Genomic DNA, 27,500 nt, shown 5'->3' on the forward strand with positions numbered 1-27,500 from the left:
TATATATATATATATATATATATATATATATATATATATATATATATATATATATATATATATATATATATATATATATATATATATATATATATATATATATATATATATATATATATATATATATATGTTGTTGTTACATAAAACACACACACACACACACACACACACATATTATATATATATATATATATATATATATATATATATATATATATATATATATATATATATATATATATATATATATATATATATATATATATATATATATATATATATATATATATATATATATATATATATATATATATATATATATATATATTGTTGTTGTTACATGTTACACACACACACACACACACACACACACACACACACACACACACACACACACACACACACACATATATATATATATATATATATATATATATATATATATATATATATATATATATATATAACTTGTATGAAATTATAACAAATATTCGGAAACTTAGGAGTGATTGTTCCTTGCAGGCTGTATGTGAACGAGAAAAAAAAAAAGATGGATGGCCCGTCTTCATCATCTACTTTATCCACCGTAGTGAATAAGGTAATGAGCGTGGGCTCGGGTAGACGTCCACGCGCAGGTTCGAATCCCACCACACACGGTCAAGATATGCGTCCAGATATACAAGGTCTTCCATTCGTGCATCCACGGTCATGTGTCTATAACTCATGTGGGCCCTGGGTCGGTGTGATGCAGGCTTGCAGGGGCCCAGCTAACCAGTCAGACCAAGGATTCTAGCTTTGAGTCAGACCCTGACCTCTGTCCGTGTCACACGTACCTAAGCAACCGTTCGCCAAGCCATAATCTGACCTCGCCCGCCATCTTGAGACCAATTTTTATTTTTTTTATAATGCCCAAAAGTTGTGCTGTGCGTTGCTGCCATAATACAAAAAGAAAGATAAAATGATATCTACATTGCACATTTTCATACACTCATCTAACTCATCCAAAATTAGCTCAAAGTTATTTGCGTTCATACGAACATTCTTAGGCAAAAACACTAATTTTCCAAGTAGTGCAGCGGATGAGACACACAAAATGGCCAAATTGTGCACTTTTGAGTAAAAGTAAGAGACTTTGCATGGTGATTCTTTATCCAACACGAATGAAATTTAGAAATGGAGGCATTTGAAAAAAAAAGCAAATTTTCAAGATGGCAGCCAAACAAAGATGGCGGTCATGCGAAAATCGAGATTTTTTCATGGAACACGAATTTTGAATGTCTTTCTGATAAATAACTGGGAAATTATACTTATAATTAAGAAAAACACATTTCTTTTGCCAAACATATGTACTACATAAGCCTGACATGGAAAAATGTTTATTTTTTCAAGATGTAACAGATGGCAGCAGCGACTGATCGTGTCCCACGGCGTTGCTACCATCCATTCTATGCAAGGACACAGGTCAGATGATTTGTGTTGTTCAGTTCACAAAACTCTAGAATTACATTCTAAATCCTTAGCAACACAAACAACAAACAGTCAAACATTATATCTACGAACAATGAACATCAAATGATATATTTTCTTACACTATAGATCAATACAACATAAGCACAACATCAATACAGGCTAACTGCTACATTTAAAAAGCTGGACATGTTTGAAAACTCTCAACCTGGAACATCATGAATGTATGAAATACCATACAGAACACCCAAATGTATCATATTACAAAATGTTTATCCTAAGTTTTCTATGATATCAGGTATATACATCTGTAAACTGCCAAATTCTCAAAACCAGACGACGTCTACATACGCCAAACACTATACTTAGAAGACTAACTGCAATAGGCGAAAATAACTTATATACCTATACATCAATTAAGTTTGCACCACTGTAATTTTCTATACATTCAGTTGGAACAATCACCTGCACATTTGCAGAGATCAGTGCATTTCAGAGAAGCACTTCGGCATTTGCATCGACCATGACAACCCTTTGTGCAACCGCAACACAACAGTTCAATACACGTTGCAGAAGCTGGAGCCAAGGTCGACCACAATGGTGTCCAGGTGGTACTTGTGCCAGACTGCTCCTTGTTCCATCCCCATGCGGATGGATCAGGATATTCTGGTCGAGCTATTAACGCCTGGCCCCAAATATGCCCACCTTGGTATACTGCTCTTCGCACGTGCTGAGTAAGGGCTGCTTGTGTCGGTGGGATGTTCTTGATCGTGCGGCTTTTCTGAGTAAACAGAACTCGCCGAACATCATTGACTTCTGTGCTAGCTGAAGTTCTGTCATACAACAATACAACAAAACGTTCAAGTTCAGCAAAGTGCGAGTCAGAAATTTCTTGTGGAGGGTTGGATGACAGGCTAGCAAATGTCGTCGTGATGCGGTCATATGTTTGCCAGAGTTGCCAGGCCTTTTTCTTGCCTACACCATACATTGCAGAAACTGTGTCACATCCTGTAATACTGTGAAACAACTGAAGACCAGTGCACTTCTGTAGACCGAGAGTCATGGCTAGTTCATGTACAGGAATGAAACGCCTTGTTTTTCCTGTTCCAAAGTCAATCCACAATTCTTGTGGTTTGATGGTTGCAAAGTGAGCAGTGGCCAACACTACAACGTCCGTATCTACGATTCTAATGGAGATCTTTTGATAGCCATGTCTGACAGCATTTGCAGTGTGCAACAACAAGCGGGTGTCGGCCTCCTCATGTGTACAAGGTGATATTTCATTAACAGCAACATCTTCCTTGTTGGTCAGTGCCCTTGTGCCTAATGTCACCACGATAAGCTCTTCAACCTCAAGGGACACAGTCGTATCAGACAGAAATTGGAACAATTCTGTTTTGTTCATACTGTTCTTTAGGAATTCACTCCACTTTCTTGGAACTGTGTTGTCTGGTGCCACTCGTCGTCTTGCACCAGTTCCTTGCTTGTCCCTGGCATCAGATTTGAGACTGTCCTGATGATAGACATCCCATACAAGGTCCAGTCTGTCGCACGTAGTCAGTACTCTTTGGATGAAGGGAAAGGAAGATCTCGGAAGCATACTCAGCAAAGGTCCGGCAATTTTGTGGAGTCAGAAAGTGTACAACAGCAGGACCATCTAGCATAACCGCATCAACCTCAGGAGCAGCATCACTGGGCATTGCCAGGTCTTCCAAGCAATTTAACAGCAGGCTTTTGTTTGAAGGATGCAGTTTTCCAAACTGACTAAGTGCAGGGGGATAAGTTTGATTTTCATGGGAAAATAATTCTTCCAATGACCCTTCTCGAGACTGACTAGCAATGTAGAGTCGTGCAAATAAGTTGCAGTCTTGCTTCAAAGAAGATACTTGAGTAGGGACTGTGCTTTTCTTAACTGTAGGCCTTGAGATCAGCGGAAAGTTGTTCCTCTTAATTGGATCTGACAACGGTTTTGATCTGTTGATGATTCTCTCATTGACAAATGTGTTGTACTGCTCAATGCCAGATTGGTTAATCTGGTAGAGTGTCTCTGTCACAGAGTTGTCAATGATGTCTCCTGAAAAGAGAACAACCAGTTCTGAAGTTTCATTGTCGAAAGGATTTCCACCCTTCTGAATACTCTGAGCAAGTTTCTTGACGTCTGACACAAACGTTGATTGGACTTTCTCATGTTCCTCGTGATGCTGGAACTGTGTTCTTGTAGAAGAAATGCAGTCGATGGTGCTTTCAAAATCTACAATCACTCTAGCCATTTCGGGTCCACCTACAGACCACCTTCTCAAAGCAGCAGCATTTTCTGTGAGCCCAATGTCTCCGCCCTCACCCTTTACCAGAGCATTATTTTGCTCATGCGCTTGATCAATCGACATTCCTGAAAATCTATTACATGTCTTCCAGACCACGAAGTTTCCTTGCTTGAACTGTCGGAATACGTCTGGATGAGTGGTGTGGATGTTGTTCATATCCCTGATGTGAATGGGCAGCCACCGTGAATAATTGTGATGGTCAAGAGCAAAAAACCAAGGAGCCATCTGGATTAGAGACTGAAGGTAAAGTTCAAAATTTCCCTCTCGCAATGACCTGACAAACCTGACAGCCATATTTGATTTGGCGGCCATCTTGGAAATTCGCATTTTTTGCGATGCCTCCATTTCTAATATTAATCAGCTTGTGCTAAAGTATATACAGACCAAATTTCATGCTATTACTATGAAGTGCACAATGGTTTCCATGATTCGCTGTACTAAAGACCATAGTAAGAAAAACATCCACACACCATTGAAGAATCTGGGTGTTTTACTGTGTGTTGTGTAGCGTGGATCGTAACAGTTACTATCGGGTCTGCGGTACACACAGTTTCTCTGGTTGTCTGTAACTAAGCGTTTCAGAGAGTTTGAGGGCACGTTTTTCTAGAATAACTTTGTAAGGAACACGCATATCATTATGAAATTTTGCCACAGTGTATTTGACACCTTCCCCTAATATCCCAATGTGTCATGAATCGTAAACAGTATATAATAATGGCACTTCTCCCTATAAAAATAGGAGAAAGTCACTTATCCCTCACGAAGAAACGGACAAGTGCCGAAAAATGGAGAGAGAGAGAGAGAGAGAGAGAGAGAGAGAGAGAGAGAGGTAGGGAATAGGTAGACGGGGAGGGGAAGGGAGGGGAGAGGAGGAAGGGAGCGAAATATGGGGAGGGGGATGGAAGAGAGTGAGGGTAGGAGCAGGGGGAGGGACTATGTGGGTGGAGCTTGTTACTACGTCACAGATAGTACTACGTCACCATTTCACACCACTTGTCCGTTTCTTCGTGAGGGATAAGTGACTTTCTCCTGTTTTTATAGGGAGAAGTGCCATTATTATATACTGTTGATGATTCTTGACACATTGGGATATTCGGGGAGGGTGTCAAGTACACTGTGGCAAAATTTCATAATGATATGCGTGTTCCTTACAAAGTTATTCTTGAAAAACGTGCCCTCAAACTCTCTGAAACGCTTAGTAAAAGCTTGCCTCATCTAACCAAAGTACCCAACGCCACTTATCTAAGTCCCAATCTTTGTGGTGAGACACAAAAGCACAGTCCTTTCACTCACCCCAGCCAGCAAAGCAGGTTCCTGGCCTTAAGTTCCTTGTGTATGCGAGGGCTGTCTTCAAGCTGTCTTCGAATAATATTCAGAGTTCTCTGGCTCACACTGCGCTTATGCCCTTCAGGCTTGTGAGGTGGTGGCGAAGCGTCCCTTCATCTCTCACGATAAATTTTGGTCTAACGTTGAACAGTTCTGAGAGCTTTGCCAGTGTTCGCAGCAATTTCTTGATTTGACTTATTCTCCCTCACTAAGGTACAAATAACTGAGATAACTAATTAGTTGTCTAGGTCCCATAATAGATAGTAACAGGGCAGAATGCTCTCTCTCTCTCTCTCTCTCTCTCTCTCTCTCTCTCTCTCTTCATGTACGTCACTTCAACGCCCTCACAACTCCCATATCATTGCTTTACACTGTAGACATTATCGTCAAATTACCACAAAAGTATTAGCACTATCATTGAGCATCTTTTAAGATTCACTGTACTAGTACATATATCTCAATCTCCTTCCCTCCTCAGGCCACTGTCATATAATAATGTCACTTACAATTAGCTTACATATTTCACTCTCCTTTCCTTTTCAGCTGTTACTATCATGTGCTAATATACTAGTATTTTCATGTAAGAGTCTTTCATCGCTTCTTAGGCCACTCATGGACTTATGTCACCTGTAGTTCCTTATTTCAATCTACTTCACTTCTACTCGTAACCTCTGGCTTCGTCGGTGTTTACCTCGGAGGTTGTGTAGTGGAGAAAAGGGCGGTTACGAAATCTTACGGGGTCCCGAGAGAGTACTTTACTTTTGAGGTATGTACGAAGTCCGTAAGTGTTTAGCGAATACGTAGCTCTTAGCACAGATACGGACTTCTTAAGGACTTATGAAATACATAACTGTTCAGTAACAGATTTTACCAGAGAAAGGTATAGAGTGATTTGAGAGTAGGGGAAGGTGGGGAAAGACGGACCACTTAACAAAGTATTGAGTCTAGAAACCACATTTATATGATTTTGGGGGGTTTGTGGGTTTGTGGTGGTGCTTTGGGATGTTACCTTCGAAGTCTTCACCCGGGTCACGGTTTTTGAAGGAAAACAATGAAGCACAAGAATTTACAAAATAATAATTTTTCTTGGGCCAAAAATAAAATGATGGGGTAAGACGGACCCCCAGGGATCCATCTCATCCCGCAAACTGAACATGAAGAAACAAATCCTTATTGACATTAAGCACAGATAAAAAAAAAAAAAAAACTCTTCCTCGTCATCGTCATAACCTTTCACATTGCTCATGAGCCAGATTTATTGGTACAAATAAAAAGACAACAACTCCTTAATTATCATCTATCCCTGCACAACTTAATGACATAAATCACACACAAAAGCCTCTTCCTCAGCATCATCATCATCATCATCATCTATTCCTGCACATTGCTCATGAGCCCAGCTTTTGCAATTAGCACAACAAACCCACCCTTCCCCTCTCATGGGGTCCATCTTACCACATTAGTAAATATTAAAATGTCGAAATGTTTACCGAAGTATCATGTACACACTCATGGGAATGTATAACATAAGTACTAAATCATTATAATAACTATTTCAATATAAAACAAGCAGTGCCTTACCTTGTGCATAATTATAACATCAGCACTGCATAAAATGACAAATATTTCCCTCTGAAGCGCAAAGGAAACAGCGTCCCTACTAGTAGTGATGATGTCATTGTTGGGAGACGTGAAGGACATCTAAGAGTAAAATTTTGAAACTCGCCCTTTATGCTTGGATTTAGAAGGGGGGAGGGTTCCTTCTTACCCCATGGCTCCGTCTTACCCCACCTTCCCCTACTTGTTAACTTTTGCATGAGAGACTTGGGCAGAATAGAGGTTAGAGGAAGAAGAAAGTTTTGTGCAGCAAGGGTGCGGTAGAAGGGAAGGCATGCAGTCAGCAAGATCAGCAGAAAAGCAGTTGCTATGAAAATAGCGGTAGAAAGATAGTTAGAGATGCAACATTTTTTATTCCTTTTTGAAGTATGACAAATGGCCCGCCGTAGTACAGTGGAACCATGCGTGCTTTGGGGTCCGAGGGGTCTCCAAGCGCACGGATTCGAATCCTGTCCACGGTCCGAGTGTAGGTTGGGCTTCCTCACTAGGGGTAACGGTTTCCTAGCGGGTGGGCTTTGAGATAGGAGGTATCCCCTTTAGCCCATAAATTCCCGTGAAAAGCCGACATGGTATAAAAAAAAAAAAAATGATTACATTAAGATTACTATTTTTTCTTTCTTTCACGCAGTTTTTATTTCCCGGACAGAAATACTAATGATATACTTGTTGAGAGCTACGGGAATGAGAAACAACAAGCTGTTACGTCTCATGATGCTCAATAAGTGCTGTTGTTACTTCCGCTACCCTGGCATGTGCAGAATATTGTGGGTAACACCGTTTGTCTGATGCTGTAGCCTACCTGCAGACCTTCCTTTACCTTGAAGAAAAAGAAAATTTTACTTCAAACAATAATACTAATGATTAAGAGAGTAATTAAGCAATATGCAATATAGCAATTACATTTATCAGTCCAAAGGACGGCAGCGGTAGCAAAGATGGTGGTGGACTGGTGGTGGAGGTCGCAGGGGAATGAGCGATGCAGGTCTATCTATACTGGTGCCATTGCCGCCGTCGCTCCTACTATATAATTACTATAGATGTTTTTGATACTGTATTTCTATCAGTTCTTGACTCTTTTTTTTTCTTTTGATGGGGTTTATATTTTTAGCGAATAGATTATGCAATTGCCTTATTATTTTCTTACTTTTAGCTGTTTCATCAGTCATATTCTTCATCCATCAATTTGTTTAATTTATTATAACTACTTCTGTATTCCTAACTTATTTACTTATTTTTTTCTGTTGTAGATGAACAGTTATATAACAATTCATTTTCTTGTAACTGCGCATCATTTATTGTAAACAAAAGCTAACCAAACCATGCCAATATATGTATAGCTATACATGCTTATTTTATGTTAATGTGCATTATTCTTAAAAATATTGTAACAACAATAAAATTCACTTATATATATATATATATATATATATATATATATATATATATATATATATATATATATATATATATATATATATATATACATAGACACACACACACAGTTCGTCGTACGTTCAATAAAGGCAACATCAGTAGCAACGGCAACAGCAGCATAGCTACAGTGTGGCTGCTACGGTGCCAGTTATCTTCCCCCACTAGTCCCCCACTCTCACCACGACTCTGTGAGGAGCATCTGGGCCCGGGTCAGTCTTTTCCAATGCTTGGCAAGGTGTGCACTTGCTCACCGTGCTCTCCTCGTCAGTAGTTTAACTTGACATATGTGATATTAGCCGGATATCTGTACAGGTAAGAGGAAAACGTAATTTCTGTCAAATGTTTGGTTTTTAGAACTGATGAAATGCCAGAGTTATGATTTGTTAAAAAATGATGAACATTACGTTTTTTATTGATTTTTCTTCACCTTGAATATAACAAAAGTAAGACGATTTAGATCAAATTTCATCTCATGTACAGTAGCAGCTCTGAATTATTGTTACAAACCTATAGTGATGACCGCGGAGGGAAAGATAGGCGCAGTTTTGCGTTATGCAGTGCGGCTGCGGTACATTTAGGATCAGGAGAAGTTACTTTTCACATGGTGAGCAGGAGAAAACAAGTTCAGAGTGGCAACTTCATATAAAAAGAAAATATTTACGTTAAAGAGAGGCGATGGCACAGTGGATAAGGCGATGAGCATAGGATCGGACAGACGTCCACACCTAGGTTTGAATCCCACCATGTACCTACGACTTAAAACTTTGCCATTTGTTGAATTGTTTAAAGTTACCTACATGTCACCATGATACCCAGATTCTAGGTGGTTACACCAATGATGCTCTTGGGTGGTGATATGGACCCTAATATGGGGTACCACTTTAAATAAGATTGTCTACGCCACTAATGAGTGGAAGCTGAACAGCGTTTCCCATACTCTTCAAGTACACCTACAGGCGCTATAAGCCATAACACACACAATAAAAGACACATATCGCTGTGAGACATTTTAATACTTTTGTAATTTTCAGCGTTATTTCTTTCTTTCGCAAAACAATTATAATTGTTTTGTTCGGACACTTAATTCTTACAACAGTGCAGCTAGGAACACAACATGCTGTCATCAACATGGCTTGAAATTCCATGGTTAAAATATTACCCAAATACAGAAATGAAATAGACCACAGAAAGTGTTCACAGCAGCCCTCTTTTCATCCGTAAACAAAGAGTGGACATTTATATATGTAGTTACGCGACACCGGCCACATTTATCATGTTTATTTGTTTTAATTGTTTATTCATTTATTTATTTGCATCACCGAGACGCATAAATGTGCATATGTCAGAGAAAAAAAAAATTACTCCACATCTGCTGATTGATCGGAAAAAATCTATGAATCATAATCAATCTATGAATAATATCCCGTGACCAAGTAATATATGACTATTTTTTTCAAGTTAGCAGCGATTGTAATACTTACTGTCATGCGAGAGTTACCACACATACACAGAATTAATTAATGACCTGAAGTAACTGGGTAATTACGAGTAGCATTGTGTGGGCGATACGCACTTACTAACGGCAAGGTATCACAAAGTTTCTTCTCTCACAGCATTTTAGCCATTTCCTCGAATAACTTACATAAGTTGTTTAAGTGATAGGGTGTTGCCTTGACTAACGTTTTCCATCGGTTTTTTCATATTGCTAAGGATAAGTTCATAAATATGCATTACTGAGGGCGATGAAGGGAGAGCACACCACCATCATGCAGCATTACATCAGTATGACAAACCGTAGCACGCTGTGTATTGTCAGACTATTGACCTTGACGAGGGAAACTCACAAAAAAAGCCGTCATCTTGCTTTTGTGGATAACAAAGATACAATGATGTGAGTTTATTTTCTTGCCTGAAGCCTTACCATAAGACTTTATCTATGACTATCACAGGTGTACACGTTTTTGTTACTAATAATGAGCTTACAACCACTTTTTGATAGTGCTTCCGTCCTTCATCTCCCTCATAAGAAGAGTCGCAAAGCCTTCTAAGCTGTACAGCTGACTGGATGGAGATCAAGTGTCTTTCCATGGACTCTGTGGACTCTGTGGTGAAGCACTTAGGTGATGAATCACACATTCACGTATCAAGCCGCGCACGGCCACGTATAAAGTGAAACCACTTGTTGGCAACCGAGTACGTAAGTGCAAGGTAAATGTAACGTAATGCGTGACAACATACGTGAGCATACGTAGGAGCATTGGGGGTACGCCATGCATAACCTGGGCACGCGTGAAGCTCCACGATATTTTCATGCATGTTCAAAAAGGTCTTGGCTCCTCGCGTCAACAACCAATGTACGTGGCTCTACACGCATAAAGTGACATCAACGTGATGCCTACGCGAGGCTTACGTAACGGTGACGTGGACTCCAACGTTGATCCTGTGTTCCAACCAAGCAATGCGTGGCTTGGCCACGCGGTACGTGGCAGTTGCGCAGCCGATAACTTCCCTGCGTCGATGTAGCAACAAAGTGCTTGGGGTATAAAGGCCACGCGTGAAGCTTGCGCTGTCTATGGGACAACGAGTGGCCCACGTCACTTAGAGTGGTGAAAATATTTGAAAAAAAAAGCTTGCTCCGTCACAGTGATTACCGCACCACTCCACCTGTAACAACAGCACCACCGCACCTCTTCAGCGTGTTGTGGGCTACTGGGAGGGCGTATTGCAGATCCTTCCAACTTCGTCATGCAAAGGTGTCTGAATGGTTTCCTTGGCCTGAACTGCCATTTTCTGATGTCTTCGTATTCTGATAAAATGCCAGAATGCAGTGTGAGATTATGACTAATGTAACCAATGCGAGCTAAAGTACTCTGCAGAATGACTTCCACTTATACAGGGCATGAAAAAGGCAATGGACCTCGCTGCTCTTGCCGCATTGCTTGACCGATGACCTGGACAGCTGCCAAAAATGCTGCCCGCAGGCTTCTCCGTGCTCATGAAAAAGCCACCATTAGAAAGAAAAAACGTCTAAATAGATTATAATATTGAATAGATCAGGATAGTATTGTGATGAAAAACAAGAAAAGTACTTTTAAGTATGAAAATGCCGGCAAAGAGACGCCTTAAAATGTAATTTCATGACTGTTGTATATATACATTGCGTGTATAGATACCATCTCTTACGCTATATGTCATCACCGGCCAACACGAGGCAGCTAGATCAAGCCAAATGAGGTATAAGCGACTATCAAAAGAGAGCACATCAGCGGATCTAAGAGTGAGAGGAAGATTAAATACAGTGGAAGTGGGCTGAAATGTGTACTCGATTACAGACCGTAACTTTCCTTACAGGGGCTGCAGCTGTTGCTTTTCCGGTGTGCAGGTGCGTCAGGACTGTATCACTGTGTTCCTTGTCAGAGCATCTTCAGGGTCCGCGAGGCACTCCCCTACCCCTTCCTGCCTTGCTCTGTCTGTTGGCTGGTTGTCAGATATAGGGTCTACGATCGCATACGTGTTTAGGTGTTGGACGGAGGTCGTCACTCACAGTCACAGCATAAGTTAGGTGGGATGAACTGCCATGCAGGAGCTCTTGATACAAGGAATTTCTCTTTGGCAAAAGAATTCGTGTTATGAAAGAGAGTTACTTTAATTAGACTCTTACTAACATGAGTTCGGGAAGTCATCTCAGATAATTTCCTGCGATGCAATACAAACATTTTCATTGATGAAAAATCTTGAGCTGTATTCCTGATGACTGCTTGGCAGTCTGCGTAGTGATAGGGGCCAGCAATGATGATGCGAAGTGATCTTTTTTTGGCAGCTCGATGGAAAGCGTTTTTATTTTTTTATTTATTTATTTTTTTACGGTAAGGCCTATAGCGCCTGTAGGCACACTTGAAGAGTGTATGGGAAGCGCTGTTCAGCTTCCGCCCATTAGTGGCGCAGGCAATTTTATTTATAGTGGTACCCATATTAGGGCCCATATCACCCTCCACCTAGATTCCTAGAACCTGGGTATCATGGTGACATGTAGGTAACTTTAAACCACTCGACAAATGGCAAAGTGTTTAGGCCTCTGCAGATTGTTATGAGGCGATACTTTGATCATGTTAGGTGTCTCAAGTCGCCGAGCATCAAATAAGTAGAATAGCAACTATTGCACTCATGAATAAGTACCGTCTTCAAGACATTCACTTCTCGAATCATGTACAAATATTAAGATGATAATATGATAAAACTGCCGGACACACACACACACACACACACACACAGAGAGAGAGAGAGAGAGAGAGAGAGAGAGAGAGAGAGAGAGCTGTTGGTTGTTGGTAGTAATGTTGAATGAATTGTGTCGTTGAGCTTCATTCTTATCGTGATATTGGGTGTCTTGTGTCCTTGAATTTCACCCTTATCGTGACGGACACTGCGTGGGTAGTGAGTTGCTGTGGGAAGGGGGATTAGGGGGAGGGTTGGCGGGTGTGCGTGGCGTGAGGATGGTTACATAACAGGAGCGCTGAGGGGATAAAAACATGGATAGTAACTGGATTGTTTATGTTCCTTTAGTATGCAATAGGCTTGATGGGACAGAATAGCCAGAAGGAGAGGCAGTGGAAGGTTAGCCAACACATTACGTAACTGCTTACTACACGCATATACGTGTTTCTATTCTCTCCCGCTCCCTTATAGTTCACCTTATCAGTGTAAGTCACCCTAGACTTTATCAATTCGTCAGTCGAAGCAGTAAGCCTCACTGCTTTCTGGTATTTCATACTTCGTCACGTGATGTTTTTTTAATGTTCAGGGAAGCGATACATTCTTGCAACACACACTCACAAACTCTCCATACCTTCCTCCCTTTTTCCCTTTCCGTTCTCTCTCTCTCTCTCTCTCTCTCTCTCTCTCTCTCTCTCTCTCTCTCTCTCTCTCTCTCTCTCTCAATTTCACTGACCTGAAACGTGTGTTAACTTTTATGTCTTATCTTGCAATTTCTGATTTCCTCCTAATGGCCTGACTTTTTTTTTCGGGTGATCAGAATATCGCCTCACTGTTTTGCTGGCGACATGCTTTGCCTTTTTTACACTATTGCTTTTACAATAGCTGCTTTTTATATTGTTGTTTTTCCAATACTAATATTCACAACGTTTTGCCGCGATGCTGATATATCCATTGTTGCTCTTGCTGCAATCCTTTCTCTTTATACACACATTCTTATATTACTTCTCAGCCACAACTAATTCTAACAATTCAATCCCATAAGGAGACGCAATTGCCCTTATCTAGTAATGAAGGTAGGCCAGAACTGAGATCTTAATAAAGTTAGCCGGGGTGCACACTGAGCAGTGTAGAGCAGTACAGACACAGGACAACACTGGGCAAAACAGGCGTGGTGCGTACATAGAGAAGCGCTTTGTCGTCCTGTGCGTGTCTTACTAATCTTGTGGTCATGGCTGTTGCTCGAGTTTACCTGAGAAACATACAGGGTGGGGCAAATCAAATGCCCGAGTTTTGATAGGCGCTCCGTGCTGTAGTGAGGTAAGCGACAGACATTAGAAATCGAGAGAGTCGCATTTTCTTTTTTGCGATGCTTACATAACTGTTGCCTTATTACTTTCCGAACTGTAGTGAGGCAAGCGACATCAGCGGCGAACACAACGCTGCCAATCTTTCATTCCTTCATGTATTTACTTCCTCAAATCAAACTTAGTGATTGTGAACTCATTAGTCTCTCTCTCTCTCTCTCTCTCTCTCTCTCTCTCTCTCTCTCTCTCTCTCATGCATTCCCCATTCCTCCCACTCGTTAGCCTTCCTTTATTATCATCACCGAGGACACATTGGCCCGTACCAAGAGTCACGAAGGTTTAATGTCGAGGGTAGAAGGGAAGGTAATGTGGTACCAAGAATCACTGTCATTATTGGAACGAAGAGCAGAGGGAAGGGCGAGGGGAAGGCATGGGTGCCCCCGTGTCTTCCACATGACCTTCGAAGAAATATTTTATAATTTTCGTAAGCTGGAGTGACCAACAAATAATATGAACTAAAATCAACATCAAGTAATATTTTCAGTCTCGGAAAACCGATAGTTATGTTTCCACGTAAGTTACTATTCTTTTTATAATAGTGAAGGATCGCCTTAAAATCGCGAGGTAGAAAAACGCAGTGGATCCAGAAAGCTCGCCACTTAGCTGTTTTATGAAGCTTGTTTTCGTTTGTCAGGAAAGTTACACTGTTTATTTCATGGTACTAGATATTTTCTTTAGTGAGCTCATCATCCAACCCTATTAAAGATCAAATATGTGCATGGGTTAATGGAGAATAGGAAGTGACAGGTGAACTGCCAACAGACAGAAGGCTGTCAAAGTATGCAAAGAAAAGCCAGTCACAAGGTAAATACTAGCCTGTATAAGCAGGTTTAAAACAAAACCACAAAGATGTATGTAGGGATGTAGACAGAGAATTTCACAAGCACCCCACTTCACACTAACCCAGGACTTCTCTCTCTCTCTCTCTCTCTCTCTCTCTCTCTCTCTCTCTCTCTCTCTCTCTCTCTCTCTCTCTCTCAACAAAGACAGTGAGTGACATAAGCATTAAGTGCAATAATGTTAAAGCTAAGTCAACAGATAACTTTTCACTGAGTTGGGTGTGATGTGCAAGGATTTAAGTATAGGTATACTGACAGTATTGTAGGTAGTTCTCAAGATGTATAGTCCTGTATCCAAACCATTTCAGGCCATGATTAATGTAATTCATGATTGACTATACTAATGTGTTAACTATGGAATTTTTAATGATATGCATACAAATTGTGGTCTAGCAGATCCCAAAGAATACAAATTTCTCAACTCTTGTAATGAACTACCACTGCTTCTTGATATGGATTTTGTAAGACAGTGATTTCCAAACACATGATAAATTACCACTTTAGGGATAATGGAAGGATACAGAAAAAAAAAAGAAAGTTAAGAATTCTGGAAATTATGAAAACACTGCAGTCTGTAAAGTTGTTGAATAAACCTGTTATAAATACATAGTGAAATTGAGCAACAACAATAAACATTCAGAACTGCTATACATATACAAAACTTGAAAAGAAGAAAAATTATTTAAGTGTGTGGCAAGCCAGGTTTTCAATAAGGAATGCTTGAGTACACAGATATTCAATAACTCTGATCACATGTGGGCTTGTTACTCACTACCTGAGCCTGCCTCTTTTTCACATTGTCAGTTTCTCTCTAAGCACCAGCTGATGCTAAAATCTTGAATTTTTATTTAGCTATAAATATCTTAATATTAAAAAATGTTAATGGCATTAAATGACTTGGTGATCTCCTCCCAAGCTATTTTTTTTCTTGTGAAGGCTAGCTGGGTTTGTTGAGCGGTCTTGCAAGTCTTTATTCTCTTTTACAAGATTGAGAATCATTATTCTCTGCTCGTGCGTGAGTGGTTTGGCCCGGTCACAGCTTCTTCCCTCCATTCTTGTAGCGGGCATTGTTGTTTTGTTGTTGTTCGTGGAGCTCAAATCCGGATTACAGTCATACCAATACCGAAACAACTGTTACCAACTCATGTTACTGGCAGACCTCTCGCGGCCCTACCTTCCACGGCGACTCTTGGTACGGATTGAAAGGGCGGAGGCTTTGCCTTGCTGGTCGAAGGGAAGGTCCGTGCCTTGGCCTTCGCGACTCTTGGTACGGCCCATTGAATATTGTGTCCTCGGTGATGATAATAAAGGAAGGCTAACGAGTGGGAGGAATGGGGAATGCATGAGAGAGAGAGAGAGAGAGAGAGAGAGAGAGAGAGCAGTGTACTGAGCGCTCTAACCACTGAGTTACGGTGTGTGTGTGTGTTTGTGTGTTTCATCTGATTCTTTCTTATTATATACCTGTCAGTGCAAAATATGCAGGAGGGGGTGGTTTGGAAGGTGAAATCAGTTGTCCCAAATAAGACTATCCACAAGAATAGTGCTTCGTGTCAGCCAGGAACTTTATTGTTGTTAACAGTTCACATAATGATTATGTCTTAGTGTTAATGAATAATGCAGAATAGTCTTTTCTGTGGAAGTGTTTAAGAAAGCTGGTTTTTTTTTTTTTTTTTTTTTTTTTTTTTTTTACTATGGCAAATTGGTAAACTGAAATTAAACATATTTGTACTCTATTTTTTTTTAAAGGTTACATCCATAACAAATTATTTCCATCGGTTTTGTACAAAAATAATTCTAACTAAAAATATTTATGTATTCTATAATAAGAAACTAATATGTATATATACTCGCATATGACACGTTTTATATATATATATATATATATATATATATATATATATATATATATATATATATATATATATATATATATATATATATATACACACACACACATTCTATAATACCGTAAGGAATTGATATATGTGATATGTCAGATACAAAGAGATAAGCATGAAATAATAATATTATAACTTTCATAATATTCTTGTCAGCCAAGAACTTTATTATTGCCAAAGTTTCACACATTGATTATGTCATAGTGTTAATAACGCAGAACAATTTTTTTTTGTTCAGACAAATAAGGAAACAATATTTTTTTTTACAATGTAAATTGAAATTGAACATATTGCTACTCTATTTTTCATGAGATTATAATCCATAGCAAATTATTTACAACGGTTTTGTACACAACTTCAATATATATATATATATATATATATATATATATATATATATATATATATATATATATATATATATATATATATATATATATATATATATATAGATATATGATGGAAAGAAACTCCTGCTACTCCTGAGTTTCTTTCCATCACCCACCAACCCACCTGTTCCATATATATTATATATATATATATATATATATATATATATATATATATATATATATATATATATATATATATATACACACACACACACACACACACACACACACACACACACACACACACACACACACACACACACACACACACACACACACACACACACACACACACACACACACACACACACACACACACACAATGTCAATATACATGGGACCCATGTTCTATTTTTTTTTTTCAGATTTGGACTGAGTATACCACAACGACTAATAATCATCAATCAAAATACCTTGGACAATGGAAGAAAAAATATTTTGCGCCACATCTTATTTGGGGACAAAATCAGTCAATACTGGGCAAGCAAATTATCTTAGAACAGATGTTTGGTTAAACGATGAAGCACGTACACTTCTGGCTCTGTGGACATGTCAACAGAGCCGGAAGTGTGCTTCATCGTTGAACCAAACATCTTCAGGAAGTCCAACTTCAATTATTGAAGTTGAACTTCCTGAAAAAAAAAAAAATGTTTGCTCAGTTTTGTATGATTTTGTCCCGAAAAAGTAGTGACGGAAAATATTTTCCCCTCCACTGCCCAAAGCATTATGATTAATGATTATTAGTTGTTATGGTATACTCTTTCCAAATCTGAAAATAAAGAACAAAAACATTATTATTGGCAGAGTTATTAACAATTACATGAGTCCCATGTATATTGAGATACCCTGTATAACAGTATGTCATATGTCAAATAGAATAAGATAAACATGAAATAATAATATTGATATCTTTCATCACATTACAGTAATATTCTTCCTTCGTATTATTTTCTATATGATTATTATCTCAGTCATAGTCGTAGAAGACATCTCCTTCAGACACATCTTCATCAAATTCCTGACCATCAGTTTCAGCTTCATCAGCATGAGGATTGCAACTTTCATTTGGCTCGGCTGTCATTTCCAGGATACTGTCCCAGTATGTGCGTCAGATATAAGGAGGCACCAAGTCTCCCACAAGTATCTTGAGATCATCCAACTTTTCGTTGGATAAGGGAATGAGTCTCTCATACTTTCTAGGCACATTATATTTAGAGAGATTGAAAGTGGCGTCTGCCCTAGGATCTGAACCCTTCCCGACCCTCACGTGCTCCCCACACCCTTCTCTCAGCGACGTGTAGGTGTTGTCACACAGGTAGCAGGCCTTATTAGTGTGAGACACACGAAAATAGCAAGCATCAATGAAACGCAAGCGAGTTGGTTTTCGGCGGGTGACATTTTTTCAGGGAGTCAAAGTCCCTAAAATCATTCTGCCGCATATCTACAACCTGAAAAGGAGTCTCGCTCGACTTCGTGTTCTTAATGGTATTCTTGCATTCATCAGGTGCGAATATGTAGCTGTGACGCCTCATGTTCTTCTCTATCAGAGCGAAATCCCTGTCAGCTGCCATGTAAGTGTGCACAGCTGTGAAATAAATGTGAGTAATTTCTTTAAATCTCTTTGAGTGTATCAGAGAGAAATAGAAGATTTTTGTTCTGCCCAGAACAGTTGTCAGAAAATATGAAGAGCTTGCTAACATCCTGAGGTACAAAGGTATTGACAAATTTCTGAATACAACTACAAATTTCATTAGCACCCCTTTTGGCTGTCACTTCATCCCACAAAAACATGTGTGATTTGCCACTTCTATAGTCATGGATATTGAAGTTATAAGTCCACATTTTTCTCTTGTAGAAACTCATGCCTGTCGAAAGTTTTGGGGTAGGAAGAGCTTGCTGCAGGTCCATACACAAAACCACTACTGTATTGCTTGTGTTGCTAATTAGCAAATTACTGGGAAGATTGTAGCCTGTCTCGGCCTTTTCCAAGTGCAATGCATGTCTCTCTTCGTCTATTCTTTTCTCTTCTTGTGTCAGAGTTGGGTCCTTGGATCGAGCACTGTAGATATCACAAGTCTTGCAGGTATCTTGTCGTGGTTTGTAGTTTTAGGTGTGGAAAATGTGCAGGATGTCATCATAGGCCATGAACAGGGCACCTGGATGATTCTCTTCTATCCATATTTTGTAGAGATGGTACATTTGGCGCTTTGACGTCACGCCTTTTTCTATGTATCGAACGTTAGGTGATGATTTTCTTGAATAATGGCTTGTTATGGTTGGGAAACTTTCTATATGTTTAATAACTTTCTCCCATCGATCCACTGCAATCTTGCCATGATTTCCGGTGGTGCCTTGTCTGTCTGCAATGGGCACACCGGTCAATGTCTTACTCTTTTGTGCCTGGTCCAACCGTTGCCTAGATATTCCATGAATGTTTGCAAAGGCAGTCTTACACACAGTGATAGGTATATCATCCACATTTACGTGATAATATCTAGTGCATCCCTTTTGCTGGTCATGATTGTTTGTTCTCCTCCTTTTCACTGTCACAGCTGTTGTTTGTTTTTGTAGATAGGCAGTCTGTGTATCCCAGCTCCCAGATGCCCAGAAATCCTTGAATACATCTTCTATGTTAGCATGACCCACAAGATCATAAAATTTTCTTAAGCAGTTACAAGGGGGGCCAACTTTGCGTGCAGCAATCTTCTTCCCGGTACACGCCGATGTATATTCTTGGCCAAGATTTCGTTTGCGTTTTGCTACCAGTATTTTCCAATTAGACTCATTACACGGCCTCCTTCTGGCTTTGGAAGGTGTTGTAAATGTTGGGAGGCCGATGGCAGCTTGTAAGACTAGGAAGAATGTTTGCATCACAACGTGCCATAGAAGAAACCAAGGGAACCAGCCACTGAAAAAAAATAACATATTACATACTGATAATATTTATATATAAGACTAGGAAGAATGTTTGCATCACAACGTGCCATAGAAGAAACCAAGGGAACCAGCCACTGAAAAAAAATAACATATTACATACTGATAATATTTATATATATATATATATATATATATATATATATATATATATATATATATATATATATATATATATATATATATATTTTTTTTTATCAGGGGTGGTGCCTAAGGACAAAAAAAAAAAAAAAAAAAGCCCGCTAGTTGCCACACCCAAAAGCTTCAGCAAAGGAAGATCCACAAGAGTAGACCAATTTAGTTGTGACGATGTCTTGATACTTTTCTCTTGAAAGAAGTGAAGTTCCAGGAAAGTGTGAAAATAGAGTCAGGAAGAGAGTTCCAGTTTTTCCTAGTGAAGGGAATGAAGGAGTAAAGTTACTGGTTAACTCTTGCATTAGTAAGATGGTGAGAGTTGGAGGAAAGACGTGTGCAGCGGGGCCGCGGGAGGGGGGGAGGCAGGAAGGAAGTCAGTTCTAAAGAACAGCGGAAAAAAAAAGTAAGGATAAAAGATAGCAAGAGAAGCAACATTTTGGCGTTGTTTGAGAGATGGAAGACAGTCCTAAGAGTTTTCTCTCTCTCTCTCTCTCTCTCTCTCTCTCTCTCTCTCTCTCTCTCTCTCTCTCTCTCTCTCTCTCTCTGTATATATATATATATATATATATATATATATATATATATATATATATATATATATATATATATATATATATATATATATATATATATATAAATAAGTCTATAAATATTAAAATCAACTGATTTTTAACTTCAGTTCTTTTACAATAGGCTACATGAATAATGGTAGCCTACTATTTACTGTAACTGATATGCAATCAATGACGCAACATAATAAGTAACCTAACAACAACAGCAACGACAATAGTAATAATAATAATAATAATAATAATAATAATAATAATAATAATAATAATAATAATAACAATAATAATTAGCTAGTGCAACATAAAAGTGTTGGTGATTTCCAGAAAAGAAACACCAATATGATAGGTATAACATTCGCTTGCCTGTTTAGGCTACTTGAGGAAATCATAAAGAACTGACAGAGACGACTGTTGAAACAGCTTATAAAACAACGAAATCATCAAGGCTATGATGATATCGAGTATAATAATAAGAACGATCATTTGATAATATCGTAGCACTTAATAACGGTAAACAGTAAAAGGTTAATACAAATTCTCGAATAATAGAGAACTATCCTTTCCTTCACGATTTTTTTTTCTATTTCAATATTTCATTACACTCATGTTTTCCTTTTATCATGTTGTTTATGTTTGTACAGGTATTTGCATTTAATCGATTTTCTTTGTGGCATTAAGCTGACTATGGTAAATGTATGCTAGGCTTCCAATGTTTCAAAATACATTTCAGAGCTCTGTGTCTTTAAACTACTTAGCATGAAATTTATTTATAATGTGGAGGGTTGTACATTTTTAACAAACTTATTCATAAGGACAAACTTATTTGAAGGAGGAGGTAGTAGACACCTACCGAAACAATAACTTACTCCCAGTGAGATCTAATAGCACTAGTTCAGGAGGTGCTGTGAACCTTCCATTAAAGCTAGTTGTGATCTCGTTGAATGTTTAGGCGTTTTCAGTAGCGGCGCGGCTGAGGGCAAACGGAGTCAAACGGAGGCAAGTTTTCGCAAACGCGAGCAAACGCCTTTCCAAAGCGTTTGCTCTCATTTGGCAAACGCTTTAGCCAATCAGCGTGGACCAACCCCATCAACCTCATGGAATGAGATCAAGGAGTTACATTTCGAATAAAACTGAATAGTTAGACGTATGTTAGGCCATAGAAGTGGGTACTGTAGATGTAGATTTACGTTTACATATTGTGCGGCATACTGGAGAGAACCGATATAAAAAATACGGCGTGAAATAAATTAAGGAGCTGGTGGTAGCTGGTGACATGTCGCATCTATCCGTCCTTGTTGTGGGTGTTGTCCGATTCCATACTTCTAGTCGTAACTTCGATACAATAATGGAGTTACTTTTCTATTATTAGGTGAAAAAAATGATAATATTTTTGCAAATCCTTATATCATTAAGTAATGAATGATGGTAAAAATAGATTATCTGCTAATTATTGACGTAATTCAACTATATAGGCGTCAGAAAACCGCAGCCATACATCTACAATGGAACACCTTCAAAACAAGCCCGCGTAGATCAAACCACTTCCAGGACTGAAGACCTGTTGTTTTTGATGAGTATTGCGCTGCTCGGCCCTCGGCATATACAAATGATGAAACACTGGTGACCTATAATACTCCCCATCAAGGAATAAATCTCCAAACTCTTCCACTATGCTGCTGTGTTTCCGTCTTGACCACAGCGCTAGCTCAGGCGACTGATGTGTACGATAACTTCTCCCAGGGATTGAGATCACAGTGACACGGTCGTCTGGCACCACCGACGGTGTCCTCAGCACTGTCCCGTTCAGCGTGAAGTCAAACATGTTTGGCCTTGGGGTGACGCTACTGAAAACGCCTTTTTCCCTTTGTGTCTCACAACTCAAGGGGGTAGTCACAGCCTACCCTCTAAAGATAGCTCTCCTTCTTCACACAAAACTACATGCACTTACCACACACATACACCCTTCACTCCAAATAAAAACTTAAAAGAAAAATGGGACCCAAAATAAACAATGCCAAGGAGTCCCCCTCTGGGGAGGGGACCAAAAATGTCCCCAGGTCGGACACCTCTCCTGTTGAAGACCACAAATGCCTTGACACCTCCCTCAACTTTTTCTACATTAACTTCTGCAACATTCGCGGTCTTAGATCTAATTTTCAGTCTGTGGAACACCACCTCTCTTCTACTAAACCTCATCTTCTTTTTCCTCACCGAAACACAGCTATCTGAGGCAACTGACAGTAGCCCCTTCTCTGTTCCCTCCTACTTTCTCTATTCTCATTTTCATTCCAAAGCTGGATGTTGCGTCTATGTGCGCAACGACTTAACTTGCTCTCGTGCCCACGCTCTTGAGTCTTCCGAATTTTCCACCATCTGGCTACGACTTAACAGTCACTCTCAAACTAAATTCATCTGTGCTGTTTATCTCTCCCTAACTCTTCTGACTATAGTAATTTCTTCGACTACTTAACTTCTAAAGTGGAGCACATTCTGTCCCTCTACCCTTTCGCTGAGATTTCCATTCTTGGAGATTTCAATGTTCACCACCAGCTTTGGCTTTCCTCTCCTTCACTGACCACCCTGGTGAACTAGCCTTCAACTTTGCTATCCTCCATGACCTAGAGCAACTGGTGCAACACCCTACTCGTATTCCTGACCGTCTTGGAGACACGCCCAACATTCTTGATCTCTTCCTCACCTCTAACCCTTCTGCTTATGCTGTCACCCTTTCATCTCCGTTGGGCTCCTCCGATCACAATCTCATTTCTGTATCTTGTCCTATTTTTCCAATCCTCCGCAGGATCCCCAAAGCGAAGGTGCCTCTGGCGTTTTGCCTCTGCCAGTTGGGGGACCTGAGGAGGTATTATGCTGATTTTCCTGGAATGATTATTGCTTCCGTGTCAGAGACCCATCTCTTTGTGCTGAACGCATAACAGAGGTGTTAGTATCTGGCATGGAGGCGTACATTCCTCATTCTTTTCTCAACCTAAACCTTCTAAACCTTGGTTTAACTCAGCCTGTTCTCGTGCTATACATGATAGAGAGGTTGCCCACAAAAGGTACTTGAGCCTTCCATCTCCTGAATCTCATGCACTTTATATCTCTGCCCGGAATCATGCCAAGTCTGTTCTTCAACTTGCCAAACACTCTTTCATAAATAGGAAATGTCAAAATCTTTCAAACTCAAACTCTCCTCGTGACTTCTGGCATCTAGCCAAAAACATCTCAAATAACTTCACTTCTTCATCTTTCCTCCTTTATTTCATCCTGATGGCACCACTGCCATCTCTTCTGTCTCTAAAGCTGAACTCTTTTCTCAAACCTTTGCTCACAACTCCACCTTGGACGATTCTGGGCTTGTCCCTCCCTCTCCTCCTCCCTCTGACTATTTCATGTCTACAATCAAAATTCTTCGTAATGATGTTTTCCATGCCCTTGCTGGCCTAAACCCTCGGAAGGCTTATGGACCTGATGGGGTCCCTCCTATTGTTCTCAAAACTGTGCTTCTGTGCTTGCACCTTGCCTGGCCAAACTCTTCCAACTTTGTCTATCGACTTCTACCTTTCCTTCCTGCTGGAAGTTCGCCTACATTCAGCCTGTTCCTAAAAAGGGTGACCGTTCTAACCCCTCAAACTACCGTCCTATAGCTTTAATCTCTTGCTTGTCTAAAGTTTTTAATCTATCCTGAATAGGAAGATTCTCAAACATCTGTCACTTCACAATCTTCTGTCTGATCGCCAGTATGGCTTCCGTCAAGGTCGCTCTACTGGTGATCTTCTGGCTTTCCTTACTGAGTCTTGGTCATCCTCTTTTAGAGATTTCGGTGAAACTTTTGCTGTTGCGTTAGACATATCAAAAGCTTTTGATAGAGTCTGGCATAAAGCTTTGATTTCAAAACTGCCCTCCTACGGCTTCTATCCTTCTCTCTGCAACTTTATCTCAAGTTTCCTTTCCGACCGCTCTATTGCTGCTGTGGTAGACGGCTACTGTTCTTCTCCTAAACCTATTAATAGTGGTGTTCCTCAGGGTTCTGTCCTGTCACCCACTCTTTCTATTATTCATTAATGACCTTCTTAACCAAACTTCTTGCCCTATCCACTCCTACGCTGATGATACCACCCTACATCTTTCCACGTTCTTTCAGAGACGTCCAACCCTTCAGGAAATCAACAGATCACGCGGGGACGCCACGGAACGCCTGACTTCCGATCTTTCTAAGATTTCCGATTGGGGCAGAGAAAATCTAGTAGTTTTCAATGCCTCAAAACTCAATTCCTCCATCTATCAACTCGACACAACCTTCCAGACAACTATCCCTCTTCTTCAATGACACTCAACTGTCTCCTCTTCCACAATGAATATCCTCGGTCTGTCCTTTGCTCATAATCTTAACTGGAAACTTCACATCTCATCTCTTGCTAAAACAGCTTCTATGAAATCAGGTGTTCTGAGGCGTCTCCGCCAGTTTTTCTCGCCCCTCCAACTGCTTACTCTGTATAAGGGCCTTATCCGTCCCTGTATGGAGTACTCTTCGCATGTTTGGGGGGTTTCCAGTCACACAGCTTTGCTTGATAGGGTGGAATCGAAAGCTCTTCGTCTCATCAACTCCCTCCTCTGACTAACTGTCTTCAGTCTCTTTCTATATTTTATCGCTATTTTCATGATAACTGTTCTACTGATCTTGCTAACTGCATGCCTCCCCTCCTCCTGCGGCCACGCTGCACAACGCTTTCTTCTTCCTCTCATCCCTATTCTGTCCAACTCTCTAATGCAAGAGTTAACCAGTACGCTCAATCATTCATCCCTTTCACTGGTAAACTCTGGAACTCCCTCCCTGCATCTGTATTTCCGAATTCCTACAACCTGTCTTCTTTTAAGAGGGAGGTATCGAGGCATTTGCTCTCCTAATTCTGGCTGACGGTTTTGGCACTTTTTGAACTCTTTGGAGAGCCAGCGCTCAAGTGGACCTTTTTCTAACTTTCTTTTTTTTTTGCCCTTGGCTGGCCCTCTTCCCTACGTAAAAAAAAAAAAAAAATAAATAAATAAATAAATAAATAAAAAATAAAATAAAAATATTCCATTATAAGATATAATAAAACCACTGGATAAATGTAAAAACACAACAAAGGCTTAACGCTTACCTGTTATAGTCACGGGCTTCAAGACGTGTCGCCTTGTCGTTTGCCTCACTACAGCTTGGAAATCACCGCTGCACAGCGTTTGAAAAAAGTCTTCCTTATTTTTCTCTTTCTAGCCCCCACATTTTTACGAATTCATCCTTTACATACACACAATATGTAGCCTGAAATGGGCTATCGAATGAAAGTAAATACTCAATTTTCGCAGAAATGTCGCTTGCCTCAGTTCAGCACGGAGCCACAGTTACTGTACAGACACAGGACAGGACAGGGTAGGACAACATTGGGCAAAACAGGCGTGGTGCGTACATAGAGAAGCGCTTTGTCGTCCTGTGCGTGTCTTACGTGTGGTCATGGCTGTTGCTCGAGTTTACCTGAGAAACATACAGGGTGGGGCAAATCAAATGCCCGAGTTTTGATAGGTTATTAGGAAAAGTAAAACAATACTTACAGAATTATTTGTTGTTTTATTCGAATCAGTATACAATGCCGTTTGTGTGATCACTTTTTGAAGATGGCATCAGGAAGATGGTGGCCATCTGTAGCGATGCACTGTTGAAGGCGATGTCTCAAGTTTTCGGCTGCTCTTCGGCACATCTCAAGGGGTATTGCAGCGATTTCCTCCCGAATTCGCATCTTCAATTCTTCCAAATTGTGTGGCCGACTTAACCGCTCCATTCCCCTAAAGTTACTGTTTGGTGTGCAGTTTCCAAATTTGGGGTAATTGGACCTTATTTCTTTGAGGAGGATGGAAGATCTGTCACCGTCAACTCTCAACGTTATCTTGCGATGTTGGAAGACTTTTTTGAACTTAAATTGGAAGAATTAAGTGAGGAAACAAATCTGGGAGACATCTGGTTCCAACAAGATGGAGCAACAGCCCACACTGCTCAAGTTGCAATGGTCAAATTGCGACAGATGTTCCCGGCACGCCTCGTCTCTCGGAGGGGTGATGTCGAGTGGCCCTCACGCTCATTCGATTTGAGCATTTGCGACTTTTTCATGTGGGGATATCTCAAGGAGAAAGTGTTCAGAAGTTGGCCACACAATTTGGAAGAATTGAAGATGCGAATTCGGGAGGAAATCGCTGCAATACCCCTTGAGATGTGCCGAAGACCAGCCGAAAACTTCAGACATCGCCTTCAACAGTGCATCGCTACAGATGGCCACCATCTTCATGATGCCATCTTCAAAAAGTGATCACACAAACGACATTGTATACTGATTCGAATAAAACAACAAATAATTATGTAAGTATTGTTTTACTTTTCCTAATAGCCTATCAAAACTAGGGCATTTGGTTTGCCCCACCCTGTATTACGTCAGTCACTCAAAAGAAAAATATATATATATATATATATATATATATATATATATATATATATATATATATATATATATATATATATATATATATATATATATCTGTGTGTGTAATTCACCACCACAGTCGCCTGCTGGTCACCCAGCCAGTCTTCCCCATTACAGAGCGAGCTCAGAGCTCATAGACCGATCTTCGGGTAGGACTGAGACCACAACACACACTCAACACACCGGGAAAGCGAGGCCAGAACCCTCGAGTTACATCCCGTACCTATTTGCTGCTAGGTGAACAGGGGCCACACATTAAGAGGCTTGCCCATTTGCCTCGCCGCGCCGGAACTCGAACCCGGCCCTCTCGATTTTGAGTCGAGCGTGCTAACCATTACACTACGCGGTGTGTGTGAGTGTGTGTGTGTGTGTGTGTGTGTGTGTGTGTGTGTGTGTGTGTGTTTCACTGTTTGATCTGCTGCAATCTCTGACGAGACAGCCAGACGTTACCCTAGGGAGCGAGCTCAGAGCTCATTATTT

General features: G+C 40.1%; 1 protein-coding gene and 1 non-coding gene across 5 annotated transcripts in view; one reads left to right on the top strand and one right to left on the bottom strand.

Moving 5' to 3' along the window:
* Nucleotides 1–8,347: 8,347 nt before the first annotated feature.
* Nucleotides 8,348–27,500, top strand: part of LOC123516536 (solute carrier family 22 member 20-like) — a 45,283-nt gene continuing 26,130 nt past the window's right edge. Inside the window, exon 1 of one of the 4 annotated variants that reach the window (XM_045275970.1) lies at nucleotides 8,348–8,480. Coding sequence is in view for 2 of the 4 variants with exons in the window: in XM_045275967.1 (XP_045131902.1) it covers nucleotides 25,819–25,950 (132 nt within the window). In the remaining 2 variants the exon portion in view is untranslated. Of the gene's footprint in view, nucleotides 8,481–13,530; nucleotides 13,552–14,310; nucleotides 14,549–25,803; nucleotides 25,951–27,500 lie in introns of those variants that run through there. The other 3 variants (XM_045275969.1, XM_045275968.1, XM_045275967.1) reach the window with 3 other exon arrangements.
* Nucleotides 27,298–27,369, bottom strand: Trnal-caa. Its single transcript has one exon. It is a non-coding gene; the product is annotated as a tRNA-Leu (tRNA).

The sequence above is a fragment of the Portunus trituberculatus genome, chromosome 41, assembly GCF_017591435.1.
Source record: "Portunus trituberculatus isolate SZX2019 chromosome 41, ASM1759143v1, whole genome shotgun sequence".
NCBI lineage: Eukaryota > Metazoa > Arthropoda > Malacostraca > Decapoda > Portunidae > Portunus > Portunus trituberculatus.